General features: G+C 36.2%; 1 protein-coding gene across 2 annotated transcripts in view; it reads left to right on the forward strand.

The window, feature by feature from the left end:
* The window catches only part of MTMR9 (myotubularin related protein 9), a 58,683-nt gene that overhangs the window by 25,310 nt on the left and 16,701 nt on the right, over positions 1-16,672 (forward strand). For both annotated transcript variants that reach the window (XM_008542190.2, XM_070607582.1), the window contains 5 exons: positions 4,768-4,941; positions 6,500-6,717; positions 7,605-7,766; positions 10,384-10,525; positions 12,561-12,781. In XM_008542190.2, the coding sequence (XP_008540412.1) occupies positions 4,768-4,941; positions 6,500-6,717; positions 7,605-7,766; positions 10,384-10,525; positions 12,561-12,781 (917 nt within the window). The remainder of the gene's footprint in view (positions 1-4,767; positions 4,942-6,499; positions 6,718-7,604; positions 7,767-10,383; positions 10,526-12,560; positions 12,782-16,672) is intronic.

A 16,672-nucleotide genomic window follows, 5' to 3' on the forward strand; every position in this document is an offset into this window, starting at 1 on the left:
TGGCCCTGACAAGGGGTTTTTGTGGGAGATGATTGAAATATTTGTTATCTTGATTGTGGCAGTGGTTTCATGGGTGCATACAACTGTCAAGATTCATGAAATCATGCTCTCTAATTGGATCTAGTTTATTTTTCATATAAATAATAAAATCTCAATAAAGTTGATTAAAAAGAGAAAATACAGTAATGTAAAGGTTATGTAGCTGGTGAGAAAAAGAGAATTAGTGATCTGGAATATAGATCTGAAGTAATTACTCAGAACACAGAATGGAGAAATAAGGAAGATGGAAAAAAATGATTGAAAAATTAGACATGCATGGATGATTAAGGAAGAAGATCCAATATTTATTAAATGGGAGTTCAAGAAGAAGATAATAGAGAAAATGGAAGAAAGACAGTATTCAGATAGGTAATGGCTGAGAATTCTCCAGAATCAGTGAAAGTCGAATTCTTAGATTAAGTATCCCAGGAAACACCAAGCAGGATAATCAAAAAGAAATCTTCATTTAGATGTGTTGTTGTCCAACTATTGAACAGTAAGGCAAAGAGAATATTACAAAATTAGCCAGAGAGAAAAGACAAATTACATACATGGTATAACAAAATTAGAAGAGAAAAAACAATGTGATAAAATTAAACATTTATTCATAATAAAAATGCTTAGCAGAATTAGATTTGAAGGGAATTTATTTAATCTGATAAAGGGGAGCTACCAAAAACAAAAACATACCAAAAGCAAATCTTTTATCATTCCCTGTGAGTTCAAGAGGGAAACAAGGCTGCCCATCACCACTACTCCTAGCCAGCTCAGGTAGACAAGGAGGAAAAATAAAAAGTATAAGAATTGAAGTGAAAGAAGCAAACTTGTCATTATTTGTTGATTCTATGCTTGTCTACATAGGAAACTGAAAGGATCTTGAGATTGTAGACATTTCTCTACACCAACCACAATTTTGACAACATGCAACAAGAATCTAAGGCTTCTAGGAACAGAAGCCTTTCTTGCATATCTAAGAAAAGATATGCAAGACCTTTATTGAGAGAATTATAAAACGTTATTGAAAAAATTAAGAAAGCTTTAAAAAAAGTGGATTAAGACTTGCTCATGGACAGGGAGATTGAATATTATAAAGAGGTAATTGTCTCCAAATCATTCTCTGAAGTCAGTGCAATCTTATTAAAACCATTGGGTTTTTACATAGAATTTGATAAAAGTTACATGAAGGAGCAAAGGACCAAAAGGAGCCAAGGTACTCTTGAAGAACAAAAAGGAGGGAGAGGAGACAGCCTACCAAATATCAAGCTTATTCTAAAACCTATGGGACTTAATGCAAGTAGATCAGTGGGACAGAATAGAAAGCCTTATATGTATGGAAACTTAATATATGACAGAAATGATATTGCAGATCAAAGAGAAGCATATTATTCTCTAGAGCAAGAAATCAATAAGTAATACCTAATGGTGAAAAATCAAGAAATAGCAGTATAATTATGTTATTTAGAAATTTGGAAGTAAACAGCAAAAAGGGGGAAAAAAGCAAAAGAGTTGAAAATGGTTGCCTCTGGGGAAAGAGAATTAGGAAATGGGTGATCAGGAAACAGGTAACTTCTTTTTTTAAAATAATGAATCTTTTAGAAATTGTCTTTTTAAAATTGATAATAATTTTGATTTCTTCTTTAATTTTTTCAACAATCCATTGTTTGTTCAGAAGCGTGTTGTTTAGTCTCCACATTTTTGTACCTTTCTCTGCTTTTTTCTTGTAGTTGATTTCTAGTTTCATAGCATTATGATCAGAAAAGATGCTTGATATTATTTCAACTCTCTTGTATTTATTGATGTTTGCTTTGTTTCCCAAAATATGGTCAATCCTTGAGAATGTTCCATGTGCACTTGAGAAGAATGTGTAACCTGCTGTTTTTGGATGAAGTGTTCTATATGTATCTATTAAGTCCGTCTGGTCTAATTTTTCATTTAATTCTATTATTTCCTTGTTGATTTTCTGTCTGGATGTTCTGTCCATTGGTGTTAATGGTGTGTTGAGGTCCCCTACTATTATTGTATTGTTGTTGATGTCTTCTTTTAGTTCTGTTAAGAACTACAAATTTTGGTGCTCCTGTGTTGGGTGCGTATATATTTATAAGTGTTATGTCTTCTTGGTGGAGAGTCCCTTTTATCATTATATACTGTCCCTCTTTGTCTTTCTTTATCTGTTTTGCTTTGAAGTCTACCTTGTCTGATATTAGTATAGCGACACCTACTTTCTTTTGTTCATTATTAGCTTTGAGTATTGTTCTCCATCCCTTCACTCTGAGTCTGTGTTTGTCTTTGGGGCTGAGGTATGTTTCCTGGAGGCAGCATATTGTTGGGTCTTGTTCTTTGATCCATCCTGCCACTCTGTGTCTTTTGATTGGGGAGTTCAATCCATTTACATTTAGAGTGATTATTGAGATGTGGGGGCCTACCACTACCATTTTATGTCTTGTTTTCCGGTTTTCTTCAATTTCCTTTGTTTCTCGTCCCATGGTTTAATCTGTTCCGAAGAAGAGCTGCTACTCTCTGTTGTTGTCCTTCTACTTATCTCCTCTGCTCTTGGTTTTGTAGCCCCTTTCCTTTTTTGGATTTTTCAGGAATGAGGGTTTTCCTGAGGATTTCCTGAAGAGGTCGTTTTGTGGCAATGAACTCCCTTAATTTTTGTTTATCTGGGAAAGTTTTTATTTCTCCATCGTATTTGAAGGATATTTTCGCTGGGTAGAGAATTCTCGGCTGTAGGTTTTTGTCCTTCAAATTTTTGAATATATCATTCCACTCTCTTCTAGCCTGTAAAGTTTCTGCTGAGAAATCTGCTGATAGCCTGATGAGGGTTCCTTTGTAGGTTAGTTTCTTTTGCCTGGCTGTCCTTAGTATTTTCTCCTTGTCATTGACTTTTGCTAGCTTCACTACTATATGCCGTGGGGTTGGTCTTCTTGCATTGATAAAGTTTGGAGATCTATTGGCTTCTGTCACCTGAAGATCCATCTCTCTCACCAGATTTGGGAAGTTCTCAGCCATTATTTCTTTGAATAGGCTTTCTGCCCCCTTCTCCTTCTCTTCTCCCTCTGGTATACCTATAATCCTCATGTTGCATCCCCTAATTGAGTCGGATAATTCTCGGAGAGTTTCTGCATTTCTTTTTAGTCTTAGTTCTCTCTCCTCCTCTGCCTGCAGCATTTCTATATTCCCATCTTCCAAATTGCTAATTCTTTCCTCCATATTATCGGCCCTACTGTTCAGTGCATCTAGATTTTTCTTAATCTCCTCTGTTGTGTTCTTCATTTCCAGTATTTCTGTTTGGTTCTTCTTTATCGTATCAAACTCTTTTGTGACATAGCTCCTGAACTCGTTGAGTTGTCTATCTGAATTCTCTCTTAACTCATTGAGTATTTTAATGATGGCTGTTTTGAAGTCATCGTCATTTAGGTTATATATTTCATTTTCTTTGGGATTGTTGTCTGTGTATTTGTTATTTTCCTTCTGTTCTGGAGATTTAATATATTTTTTCATATTGCTTGATGTTGTAGATTTGTGCCTCCGCATAGAGATAGAGATTAGTTGCTCCTTCCACTTGTTTCTGCTGGTGTGGTGGGGGAGCAGCTGTTTATACTGCACCAACCAGGAACCCTGTCTGCAGTTGCTAACTGGGCCTGGGCCCCTCCTTGTAGTCACAGTGGTCCTTTGGATTCCCTCTTCTGCCGTGAGGGCCATCACGGGGGGGCTTCAGGCTGCTGGTGCCTACTGTTGCAGCCCACCTAGACGTGCTCCGATAAAGAATAATTTTGAAAACTCAAAAAATTTTTAAAAATGCAATATTGTATCTTGTATAAAAGAGCTTTTTAAAAGAATACTTTGTCCTACAGTACATCTAGTTTTATCCTCCTGGTGGCCAATATGTTAGGCCAACTCTGATTTACAGGAATATATTGAAATTTACATATACATAATTTTATTTATTCTTTTACTGTAAAAAGCTTTTTACAGTCTTCAAGTGGTTTTCATTTTTGATGTTTGAAATAAGTTGTCATTTGATAGTTTTATATTGTATAATTTAGTCCTTAGCATACTGAGTTAGAAATTATTTCATTAACTTCTGAGTGTGATTTTTGTTAGTATTAAGTCGCTGTTGTTTTAAGATGTTACGAGTCTTTCTTTATTTTTCTCCTTTTTAAGTAACAGAAAGGAACAAGGGATTTAGAATAGGTAGTAGCTTTGTTCTCATCTGTTCTGGTTAAGCATTTCTGGAATATTATAGTTTTCCTGTTGCTATACTTGAAGAGTACCATTAACAAATGGTACCCATAAAAGGATGAGTGAGATGATGTTGGCCCTGATAATCAAGGATATACTTAATATATTTAACTTGGAGAATAGAAGACTAAGGGAGAAACAACTGTCTTTCACATGTTTGAGAGGATGCCATGTGAAATAGGGAACTTGTACTGAAAACATGGTAAAAACCAATAGAGGAAATTACAGAGCAACGTATTTTGCTCAATATGAGGAAGAACTTTCTAGGAACTAGGGGTACCTAGCATTGCAGGAAGCTGACTCTGAAGAATGGAGCTCCTTTTCTCTGGCAGTAGTTAAGTATGGGCTAGATATTCATCTATTAAATTCCTGAGAGATGGTGTCTTCGTTGTGTGACAGTTGATCTGTAAGGTCCTTCAAAAGTTTTCAGATTATTTTGTGACATTGAGATACTTCCTTAGCTTTGAACTTTTTTCTGTTTTTCAGACCAGTGAATGGAGGTTAAGCTATGTCAATAAGGAATTTGCTGTTTGCCCCTCGTACCCGCCAATTGTCATAGTGCCCAAATCCATTGATGATGAAGCTCTTCGGAAAGTAGCTACATTTCGACATGGAGGACGCTTCCCAGTACTCAGCTATTATCATAAAAAAAACGGAATGGTAAGTGTACTGTACTGCTGCTTGAGCTACTGAAAGACTAGGTTTGAGAACCTTTCCTTAGAAATCTTCCCCCTTTCTGTGTACTTGGTTGCTGAAGTGATTGGTCTCTCCTGCTAGGACTTCCTTCGTTTAAACTTTAGGGAATCAGGAGTAGAGTGTTTTCTGTGATAAGGATATGACTTTGAATTCTTTCTATGATGCTGCTCAACCTTAGAAAAACCCAAGCTAGGTTTATCTTCAGGACTCAGTACAAAGGGAACTAATGTTCATTTGATTCTTAAAGTAACACTCTTAGGTAGAAAAATAAATTTATCTGACCAGAATAATGGTAAGATACTTTATTTTAATTATTCTCACCAAATTTCCCTTTGAAAGGTAAATTGAGCAAACGTTTTTATTTTCAAAAGGGAGAAGAGTGACACATGTCATTAGTCACAACTTAAGTAAACACGGGAGTCAGGAGTGGAATAGGCAAGTGCTCACTGTGTATTTGTTTTCTAAATATTTTCTAAATCTGTTTCTCTCCTCTTATTTTCTCTCAGTCAATAAACTCTGCTTCTCATATTGAAACCCATAGTATATTAGTGGATAAGTTATAGCCATCTTCTATTTTCTTTTGAACCCTGGTAACAAGTAAAACATGGATATTTAGGATGAAAAGATTCTAAAAATTTGCTCCTTGGGCATCAGATCATCTGTCCTGCTTGCTCAGTAGTATTTCTGTTTAGTAGGGTTCATTATAACGCATTTTAACAAATGATACTGAATATGCTGTCCATTTACATGGTAAACACAGTCGGAGAGTTAGCCATTGTCATCCTCTGGTTGACCTTTCTTGATCATGTTAAATTTCAAGGTAAAGATAACAGTGTATATTGTGGGGTGAAATTGAAGTAACTCTGAACTATTCCCCAGGGAAGAGATCCGTATAAGAGAGAATGATTTCTTTGGAAAAGTTTCAAAAGCAAACCTTTGAAAACATAGGTAGTCTTTGGAGACAAGTGGTTAATCCTGGAATAGCAAAAAGATGGAAGGAGGCCACCAGAGAATGAATAATAGATAAGCAACTTTCAAGATATTGAAAATGATTCCCCAAACAAGAAGAATACTTCATAGGCTTTTTTATTTTGCCATTGGTGCCTTTTCTCTTTATAATTCTTGATAAAATCTGCCAACCCTAAGTTTATGTAGTTGAAGTAAAAGTTTGCTGGCACACAGGCCATTATTATTATCTTCATTACAAGGCCAGGTCCACTGGGTAATCAATTCACTGACTAAATGAATTGTAACATTTGATCTTAAAGAGAAACTATAATTTATCATGTGAAAGTATTTTGAGTTAGGAAGAAAAATTGTGTAAAAATGCAAAGCTTATTTTTGTTTTACAATTATTAACTATTGTCAGCATATAGAAATATTTATTTGTTTTGGCATCAAATCCATCTCCAAAGTGTCACACAGTTGTTTTTGAGATACTCTTAATCTAGCTAATTCATTTCTGTTTTCAGAGACGTTAAAAACAGCTACTATTAAATTTTAAACTGCATTGCGCTTCTAGGTAATTATGCGAAGTGGTCAGCCACTCACTGGCACAAATGGCAGACGGTGCAAAGAAGATGAGAAGCTGATAAATGCTACCCTCAGGGCAGGAAAACGTGGCTACATCATTGACACTCGATCTCTAACTGTAGCTCAGCAAGCTAGAGCCAAAGGAGGCGGCTTTGAACAAGAAGCTCACTATCCCCAGTGGAGGCGGATTCATAAGTCCATTGAGAGGTAAAGATTCTGGAGACAGAGATGGATTCTTATTTGAAGCTCATTAGAGTGGGTGAGCCCTTGCCTGTTCAAAAATCACAGGTTTTTAAACTAACCTACGCACTAACTTAGAGTCAAAAATTGGCTGCATATCCTGTCATTATGTTTTAAATGATAAGCAGAAAACTTAATGGGCATCTTGGATGCATGCAGGTGAGTTTTAGTCAAATAGCATTGTTTCTCTAAGTCAGCCCTGAAATTTCATCACTACAAGGTCTGCTCCTCTACTTGTAGATCAGTGGTTACCAAACTTACTGAACAGGTATGCTAAGGATAATTAGATTTTCCTAAGTCAAAAGACTTTAGAGTTTCAGTTTCCCACATACCTACCTGTTCTCACACCCTGTTTCCTCCACCTATATTAGCTCATGGCTATGCTTGCAAGTGGTGCCTTAGGCGTGCTTCTGGGTGGGTAGGTGGGAGTTGGAGCTAATAAAACAATGGTGTCTGAGCTGGCCTGGGGCATCGTGCTAACGGTCCCAGGTATCTCATGCTGGATCCGTGGGAACAGGATTGCACATGTCAGTGGTGCTGTCTTGTGGCCTGTCATACAATGCAGTGCTCTGGCTGTCTCCCCGGTCAGATAATCCATCTATGCAAACTGGGTTTAATCTGATCAGATGAGGAACAGTTTACCATGATAGGCATTTTAAGCATCTTTGCAACCATGTTTAAATGTCATTTTTCAGTCTTTAATCCTCAAGTTATTGTATAGCAAGGTAAATCTTTTTATAGTATTTTGAGCTACTTTTGCTCTTTGATATATTGGAGGCTGAATTTTTGGTTTGGTTTCTTCCTTCATCATTCTATTTTCTGTTTTCTTTTTTACTTTTCCTTGTTTTTTAAAGGTATCACATTCTTCAGGAGAGCTTAATCAAACTCGTGGAAGCTTGTAATGACCAAACACATAATATGGACCGATGGCTCAGTAAATTGGAAGCCTCGAACTGGCTGACTCACATCAAAGAGATTCTTACAACAGCCTGTCTAGCGGCTCAGTGTATCGACAGGTAAAGTGCATTTCAGCATTCTGGAATGGGACATGCACTGCTAACTACACTTTGCTTTTATCCAGACATATGTTTATATATTATGTTAAAGTTTGTGCCTATTGTATGTCCTATGTTCAGATCATTTTATAAATTACTATGTAAGATAGTCAGTGCCATTCAGTTATCAGTGAAGTATGTGCATAGATTCTGACATTGAATTGATAGTTAATGTTTGTTGAATGAATGTGAACCATGTAGCAAATATATATCTTTAATGACACAAATATTTTAAGTACTAAAGGACCTATTTTTTCTATAAATTAAATTGAATCTACCAATTTTCCTTTTCTTACACCGTGAAAAAGAATGAAAAGGAGTTTTCCTATTTTTTCCCAGAGGGCCAAACTTGCCTTCTTACTTTTGAAATACCAATGGAAGGAAACATGTAGTTTTGTTTCACAGTAAACTGGTTCTGATCTCTCAGACATCTTATTACAAACTACTTGATATGTGCAGTGATATCAGGATCTCGAGTTGGGAAAACCTGATGGCAGTGATGTGGAGTATATGAAGTGATTTTAGTTTATTCACTCAGTTGAAGGTTGCCAATCCTTGAGACTTGAGGCAGAAGACTTGAACAGAGGCAGAAGGATTGGTATAAGTTGTTGCAGAAGCTTAGAATGCCCTTTTTAAGAAGGGGATTCCCACTGAAACAATAGGTAGGTATAAGTATTGCCACTACCTAGTTGGATGGCACTTTTCTTTGAGACTTCAATTTGTTTTATTGATGCTTCCAAATTGGGGAAATATATATGTAATTTTTTTGTGGTTAGTGAGAAATTGATAATAGAATGGATTGCTTAAGATCCTGTGGTGAGATAGTGACAGAACCAAAAATGGGTAGAGACTCTTAGTGTCAGGATTCCGAGGCTGTCAATAACCTTTATTTTAGGCAAAGCTCGTTTATCTAATAAAATATGGGAGCTAGAGACCAAAGTTCTGTGGTAGAGAAAAGAATAATACAGAATGATGAGGTGTTAATATTAAAGGTTTTGTTTCTTTTTAACCTAAGTTAAAAAGGTTTCCCCTTACATGATGAGTACAGAGGCTTCTGTTTTCTTACAAAACGTGAATTGTTATAGACACTTAACACCATGTTGTCATGGTTTTCAGCCATAATAACAAGATGATGCAGATCAAAGCAACCTTAGGTACAGAACAGTGTTTGCCATCTCTGCCTTTGTTTAGTTTGGGCTGGCCATCTTAAAGAAACAGGGACTTCCACACTCTTAGAAGAGTTGAAGGTTTTGGTTTATTTTGCCATGTTTGGGTTCCCTTTTCTGATACATATTAGTTTATTACTTATACCTCCATAAAAGTCTGCCCTTAAAATTAATTACTCAAAATGTAAAAACAGACCTTAAATTAATTGAATTGAATTCAGAATATATCACAGATAACTAAGATACATATTCAGTATATTCAGAAGCTTTAAAATACTTGCTCATACCCTTCAGCTTAATCATTAGATTTCACCCTAAGAATGAGGTTGTTAACCTAACCATAGGTGAACATCAGGGATTCTTATTTTTAAATTAAGAACTCTTAAATAATTCAGCAAAAGACAGAAAAGCTAAGTACATTATCTACAGTGTAACAGAAATTGGCAATAACCTAAATGTCCAGCCAGAGGATTAAGTAAATGGTCGTTTATCACTTAATAGAATATTATATATCCATTAATACAATACTTCTAAAGATGACATAGAAACATGGGAAAATGTTTATAACAAAAGTAGAAATAATAAGAAATCTACCTTTTGTTATAGCTATGTAAAGTATATACATACATGGGGAAAGAATTAATAGTAGAAACCAAACATGAAACTTTTATGTGAAAGAGGTGAGCTTATTTTCCTTTTTTGCAAAATTTTCTTCTCTGTCATTTCAATAAAAAGAGGTGGAAGAAGGGGAGGGGAGAAGATGTAGTTAATTTAGTTTTTAGTGTTTTCTCTCACTCTCTTTAGAATAAGGTAGTCTCAGATGGCTCCTAAGTATTGTGGTATAGAGGTATCATTGCCACAGACTTTCTAGATTAATAGTTTTATGGGTTTTTTTTTTTTTTTTTGCTGCTTCTTCTTTTCATGTTTCTCGAAGAGTGGTTTGGGACTTGTTTCCTAGATCCACTGCAGTTTATGAAGGCGTCCTTACAGTCAGCTGATGGTGGAAAGGTAGAATCAAGGTCAGATAGATAGAGAAAAATAGCTTTAAGTGTATGTTTCTAGGTTTGATGAGGAAAGGCTTTAATCAACTATTAAAGCAGAAGAGGTAAGCACCTACTGTATGTGATAAGGACTGCTTTTCAGTTTTATAAAGGGAGAAAAAATTCAGCTAACAGTTTCTGTGAAATTTGTTAGAACTTAAGGGGTTCTTGCCACGTGAAATTTGGGACTCATAGTTTTATTTTTTTCCCAAGGGAAGCTTTCTTCATATGCCTTATTTAGACTCTAAGCCTTACTAGACAGTGCAGAATGCATAAGACTTTGAAATATTGTACTCAGTAAATGTTTATTATTAACAGAGTTGATTGACCATGTTGGGAGTATCTCATTTGTACTCTGGATTTTCCTGTCAGGGAAGGAGCATCCATATTGATTCATGGAACAGAAGGAACGGATTCCACACTTCAGGTCACCTCCCTGGCCCAGATCATCTTGGAACCAAGAAGCAGGACCATCCGTGGTTTTGAGGCCCTGATAGAAAGAGAGTGGCTGCAGGTAAGAAAAGCTATTTGGTGCGCAGAGCAACTGCTAATAGTTGATGTTATGATTCTGGTGTGTGTGAGCAGATATAATCTATGAAATTTCAATCGATTAAAATGTTTAAATTGTGTGTTTAATTTTCTGGGGAACAATTAATCCATCTTCCTCTCAATAAATGTTTGTAATCTTTACTGCTCTCTCAATTTCTGGATGTCTCTTTGCTTATATTACTCATTTGGCACTTCATTCCCTTAGCAGACCCTTACTAGTTGTATTTTGTTACCCACAGGGCAAATACGAACGAGGGAAAACACAGTCCTGTCTTGCAGAGCTTAGTCTTATTAGAGATGACAGACACAAGCTGGGGGCGAGGGGACTTAGAGACTTGTAACACAAAGCGTATGCTTTAGTGCTTTCTGCCTTTTGCTGGTCTGGCTTCCTCTTGTCCTCTTCCCGAGCCAGGTGAAATCCTTCTCATCCCTTAAGATCCAGCTAAATGTCACTTCTTTCATGATGTCTTTGGGACCTTAACCTCCTTCACAGATGAAATTGATCCATTTTCTTCATGCCATGTTTCCTGAACTAGACCCAAATAAAGTGACTTCTTTGAGGCCAGAGAACCATGTCCAATTCATCTGTTTATCCCCAGGATACAACACAGTATTGTGACCTAATGTCAAATGACAACTAAAATAAAGATCTCATAAAATAGATGGAAATCCTCCAAGTCAGAGATTAATTTATGAGTCTATATGCTGTGTGTAACTTAGTAAATAAATGTGATTGGAAATAAATGTGTAGATGTATCTTGAAAGTGGAAGTATCTCTGGAGGAAAATCGTTTCTGGCCCTTCTGGTTACAGTTCAGATATGTTATGTGTCAGTGCTGTTGTGCTTGCCATGTCTACCCTGCCTGACAGCTGACCTTTCTCTCTGTTCAAGTGAGACCGTCCTAAACATTTGCTCATGATGCATAGCAAACAAACAAACGAGTATGATTTACTTATTTATATATTACCATTTTAGTGGGGATCAAAATCCCATTAGCCACTGGAATATGTTCATGGCATTATCTTTGTCAGATACAGTACTATGAGGACCCAAAGATAAAGCAGGTTTGGGATAAGGTCAGTACTCAGGTTCTGGGCAGGCCAGAGAGCCAAATGATTCTTAAATTTCCTTTGGTCAGTAGATGGCAGACTCTTCCAGTTCTTTTTGGGAAAACATGGAAACTAAGGACAGCTTTATCTCTAATCTAAAAATATTCATAAAGACCTCTTCATGATGGTAACTTTTTTCATATGTAGTTAAAGATTTAATATCAGGAGTGACCTTATACAGTTTGTGTGGGAGAGCCCCATCTTTATCTCTATGCAGTGGTGAGGCTTATGTAGCTTACAACAATCAGTGATGCTTTGGATGGATCGAAGCTGATAGCTGTCTTTCGTTTTATACCTGAAGAGCTTATATCCTTTGCCTGTGCTCCAAATTTCAGACCTAGAAAGATTTATGTTTTTCATTACTGAAGTTCATTATTCTTCCATTTGGTATTTCAAGGACAATTGCTGTTCTTATGTTTATGTCTTAACTGCATAGCCTTATTAAGTATTTGAAAATTGTGTCTTTTTCCTTATTAGCTGCTAAATATTTTTTTGTTTGTTTGTTTATGTTTTTATTTTTTTCCTTTTTCTCCCCAAAGCCCCCAGGTACATAGTTGTATATTCTTCACTGTGGGTCCTTCTAGGTGTGGCATGTGGGACGCTGCCTCAGCGTGGCCCGACGAGCGGTGCCATGTCCGCGCCCAGGACCCGAACCAACGAAACACTGGGCCGCCTGCAGCGGAGCGCGCAAACTCAACCACTCGGCCACGGGGCCAGCCCCGCTAAATATTGTTTTAAATCAAGAAATCATTAACCTAAACAGCAAGCCACCTGAATTACACAGTTTCATTTAATGACTTTTGTTGTAATTTTGTGAAACGCTATTAATAGAATGTGCTGTAATGTGATCCCACTAGGATATGACTGTCACATTTCCATCTTTTCTCGTAGGCTGGTCACCCATTCCAGCAGCGCTGTGCACAGTCAGCCTATTGTAATAGTAAGCAGAAGTGGGAGTCGCCTGTATTCCTTCTCTTCTTGGACTGTGTGTGGCAGATACTTCGTCAGTTCCCTTGTTCTTTTGAATTTAACGAGAATTTCCTCATCATGCTCTTTGAGCACGCTTACGCCTCACAGTTTGGAACATTTCTGGGCAACAATGAAAGTGAAAGGTGGGTACATTGCTCATGTGGGGCCATTTCATTTTTAGTTGTTTTGGTCACTTCCTACAAGAGACCTGGATTTGGTTCTACATTAATGTTATTTACAAGATGTTAGAGGTTACAGTTAGTATAAATTAAATTACATGAAGTGTATTCCTGTTATGAGCCTATCACTAGCTAGCTGAGAGCATATCCTAGACTTTGTTCTGTTAGATTAAAATTAGTCCATACACTGATTAAAAAGCTTTGAGTAAATTGGGCAACCATTTTAAATGTTAATTTTCTTATATAGGATCATGTATCTAACATCTGGAAGAAGCTATAACATATAATCCAACTCTACTTTCCATCCTAGTTTTATGGATTAGGAAGATAATATCCAGAGAAGTTAAATGACTTGTCCAGGGACACACAGCCAGTTGGTCACCAAAAGTATAGCTATAGTACAGGTCTTCCTAATCCTGTTCCAACCTTCTCTGTTACACCTAGAAACTGTCCTCAGGCCCAGAGCGACAATTTCACTTCACAGCCCAGACACCAAGTTTATAGGTTTATTTAGAAGATTCACATCCCAATGATCTTTAAAGGGACTTAATTGGTAGTCTTCTCATTTGGGTACACTCAAAAGGCTTCCTCTGGGTGGGAGACAGGATTTGTTCCTTGGCTGGTAGATGGCATCATTTAGTTGAATAATAAATTTAAACAATTAACAGTTTTTCACAAATAGGATTACTACATCTTGACCAATTGAAAATTTAAGCACCTAGAGCAATATATGTTTTTTGCTCAGAGCTGAATTGGCAAATTTTTGAACATTAGAGTCTCTTACAGCATCCTGTGTTCAGAAGTAGGAAGAAATTTAGAACTATTTGAGTGCTCTAGAAAGTTCTCAGTCACCATAGTTTTCTCACTGTGCTTTGGCTATAGCTGCTACAGCAGCCACACGTGATTCCTGTGATCAGTGTGATTAGAAAGGTAATTTAATGGATGTGTTTATAATCTATACTGTTTCTTCTTTACCCCCAAGGGTACTTGCTGTGAGTGCTTTTCTTGATAATAGTATGGAATGGGGACAGGATTCACTTGTTTGTAGGCATGTTCAAGCTGAAATGTCTGATAGTGGTATTATAAAATTGAACCTTGTAAAAAACATCCGGATGGGTTGGTAGTAGGGTTTTCCCTTGGGTGTTTATTAACAGTTTAGGCTTAAATGAATCTTCGAACATTGTACCACATTTTTTTCTCTTAGTGAAATTTACTTCTGGTGTTTTGATGTCATTTTAAGTTGAGTTTCTGGTAATGATTATACTTATGTTATTACACTTGCATTCAGTACTTATGCCAACAGAACAGGTCTACTTCTAAAAAGTAGGATTTGAGTTGTCTCAGAGATGTCATAAATATTTCACTTTCCCACTCCAGAGACTATTCTGTAACTCCACAGTTAATCCAAATAAAGCATAACTTACTAATAATTTTTTTTGTATTTTCTTCCTTATTAAAAATAGGTAGAAAGTTTAATGCTTCCTGACTTTATAGTTCTGTTCACCTCTGTTTTAAAATAGAGAATTTTGCTAGTCAAAATAGAGAGTTTAATTAGAAGAGATGACCTAAGAGAAAGCAATGACCATACTTTTTTCCTTTTAAATATTATATCCGAAAGAATAGAAGTTTTAAGGTTTCTTATGAATACAAAGTCTAAAATTACTTGAACCTATTGAATTTGGGACATTGGAACATTAGCTGGTCCTATAAAAAAAATCTTTAAAAACTGCTGAAACTTCTTGGTGAAAGGTGACTTCAACTAAAAGGAAAAATGCAACCCTTTTTACACAGTTTTATTGAGATATAATTCACTTACCATAATATTCACTCATTTAAAGTATGTTGTTCAGTGGGTTTTAGTACATAGTGTATTCAGAGTTGTGCAACCGTCACCAAATCTAATTTTAGAACATTTTCATCACCCCCCAAACAAACCGCATATCCATTAGCAGTCATATGCATTCTCCCTCCCTCTACCTCCTAACCCCTGGTAACCACTAATCTGCTGTCTATACATTGCCTATTTGGAGATTTCATATAAAAGAAATCATGCAGTATGTGGTCTTTTGTGATTAGCTTCTTTCACTGAGTATAACGGTCCCAGGGTTCATCCATGTTGTGGAATGTATCAGTACTTCATTCCTTTCCATTACTGAAAAATACTCCATTGTATAGATATATCCATTCATCAGTTGATGCACGTTTGGGTTGTTTTCCCCTTTTGGCCACCATAAATAATGATGCATCAAACATTTGTTTTGTTTTTGTGTGAAGATGTATTCATTTGTCTTAGGTGTAAACTTAGGAGTGGAATTGCTGGGTCATATAGTAACCAACATTTTGAGGAACTGTGAAACGAAGTGGCAGCACCCTTTTACATTCCCACTAGCAATGTATGAGGGCTCCAGTTTCTCTGTATCTTCACCGTTTTTTATTGTCTGCCTTTTTGGTTTAGTCATCCTAGTGAGTGTAAAGTGGTATCTCATTATATTGATTTGCATTTCTTTAACAACTAATGATGTGGATCGTCTTGCATGTGCTTGTTGGCCATTTGTGTATCTTCTTTGGGAAAATATCTATTCAGATACTTGGCCCGTTTTTTAATTGGGTTATTTGCCTTTTTATTGTTGAGTTGTAAGAGAATTTTCATAGAGATTGCATTGAATCTGCAGATCGCTTTGGGTAGTATTGTTGCCTTAGTGATACTAAGTCTCCCAATCCGTGAACACAGATGTCTTTCCTTTTATTTAGCTCTTTAATTTCTTTTGGCAGTATTTGATAGTTTTTAGTATACAAATATTTCATTTTTGTGGTTAACTTATTCTTGGTATTTTATTATTTTGGATGCTATTATAATGGAATTGTTTTCTTATCTTTTTTGGAGTATTCACTGCTGGTGAATAGAAACATGACTGTTTTTCCTGTGTCTATCTTGTACCCTGCAATTTTGCCAAATTTGTTTATTAGCTCTAGTAGTTTGTGTGGATTCTGTGGGATTTTCTATGTATAGGATCATGGTATCTACAAACAGAGATAGGTGTACTTCTTCTTTTCCAATTTGGATGCCTTTTCTTTCTTTTTCTTTTCAGATAATCTTCCAGTACAATGTTGAACAGCACTGTGAAAGCAGGCACTCTTGTCTTGTTCCTGATCTTAGAGAGAAAGCTTTCAGTCTTTCACCAATGAGTATGATGTTAACTGTGGTGTTTTCATAAATGCCCTTTATTGTTTGAGGAAGTTCCCTTCTATTCCTAATTTGTTGAGTGTTTTTATCATGAAAAGATGGATTTTGTCAAATGCCTTTTCTGCATTAATTGCAATGATCACGTGTTTTTTTCCCTTCATTCTATTTATATGTTGTATTACATTGATTTCCTTATGTTGAACCACTCTTGCATACCTGGGATAAATCCTACTTGGTCATGGTGTATAATCTTTTTTAATATGCTGTTGTATTTGGTTTGCTAGTAGTTTGTTGAGGATTTTTGCATCTTCATTTATAAGGGATATCGTACTATAGTAGTTTCCTTTCCTTGTGACGTCTTTGTCTGGCTTTGGCATCAGGGTAATAATAGCTTCATAAAATGAGTTAGGAAGTATTCTTCCTTTTCTATTTTTTGGAGAGTTTGAGAAGGATTGGTGTTCATTCTTTTTTTAATGTTAGGTAGAATTTACCAGTGAAGCCCGTTGCTCCTGGATTTTTCCTTGTTGAGAGATTTTTTATTACTGATTCAGTCTCTTTTTGTTGTTGTTATAGGTCTGTTGAGATTTTCTATTTCTTGAGTCAGTTTAGGTAATTTATGGGAATTTGTCTGTTTCATCTAGATTATCTAATTAGTTGATGTACAATTATCC

The sequence above is a fragment of the Equus przewalskii genome, chromosome 2 (assembly GCF_037783145.1).
Source record: "Equus przewalskii isolate Varuska chromosome 2, EquPr2, whole genome shotgun sequence".
Taxonomy (NCBI): Eukaryota; Metazoa; Chordata; class Mammalia; order Perissodactyla; family Equidae; genus Equus; species Equus przewalskii.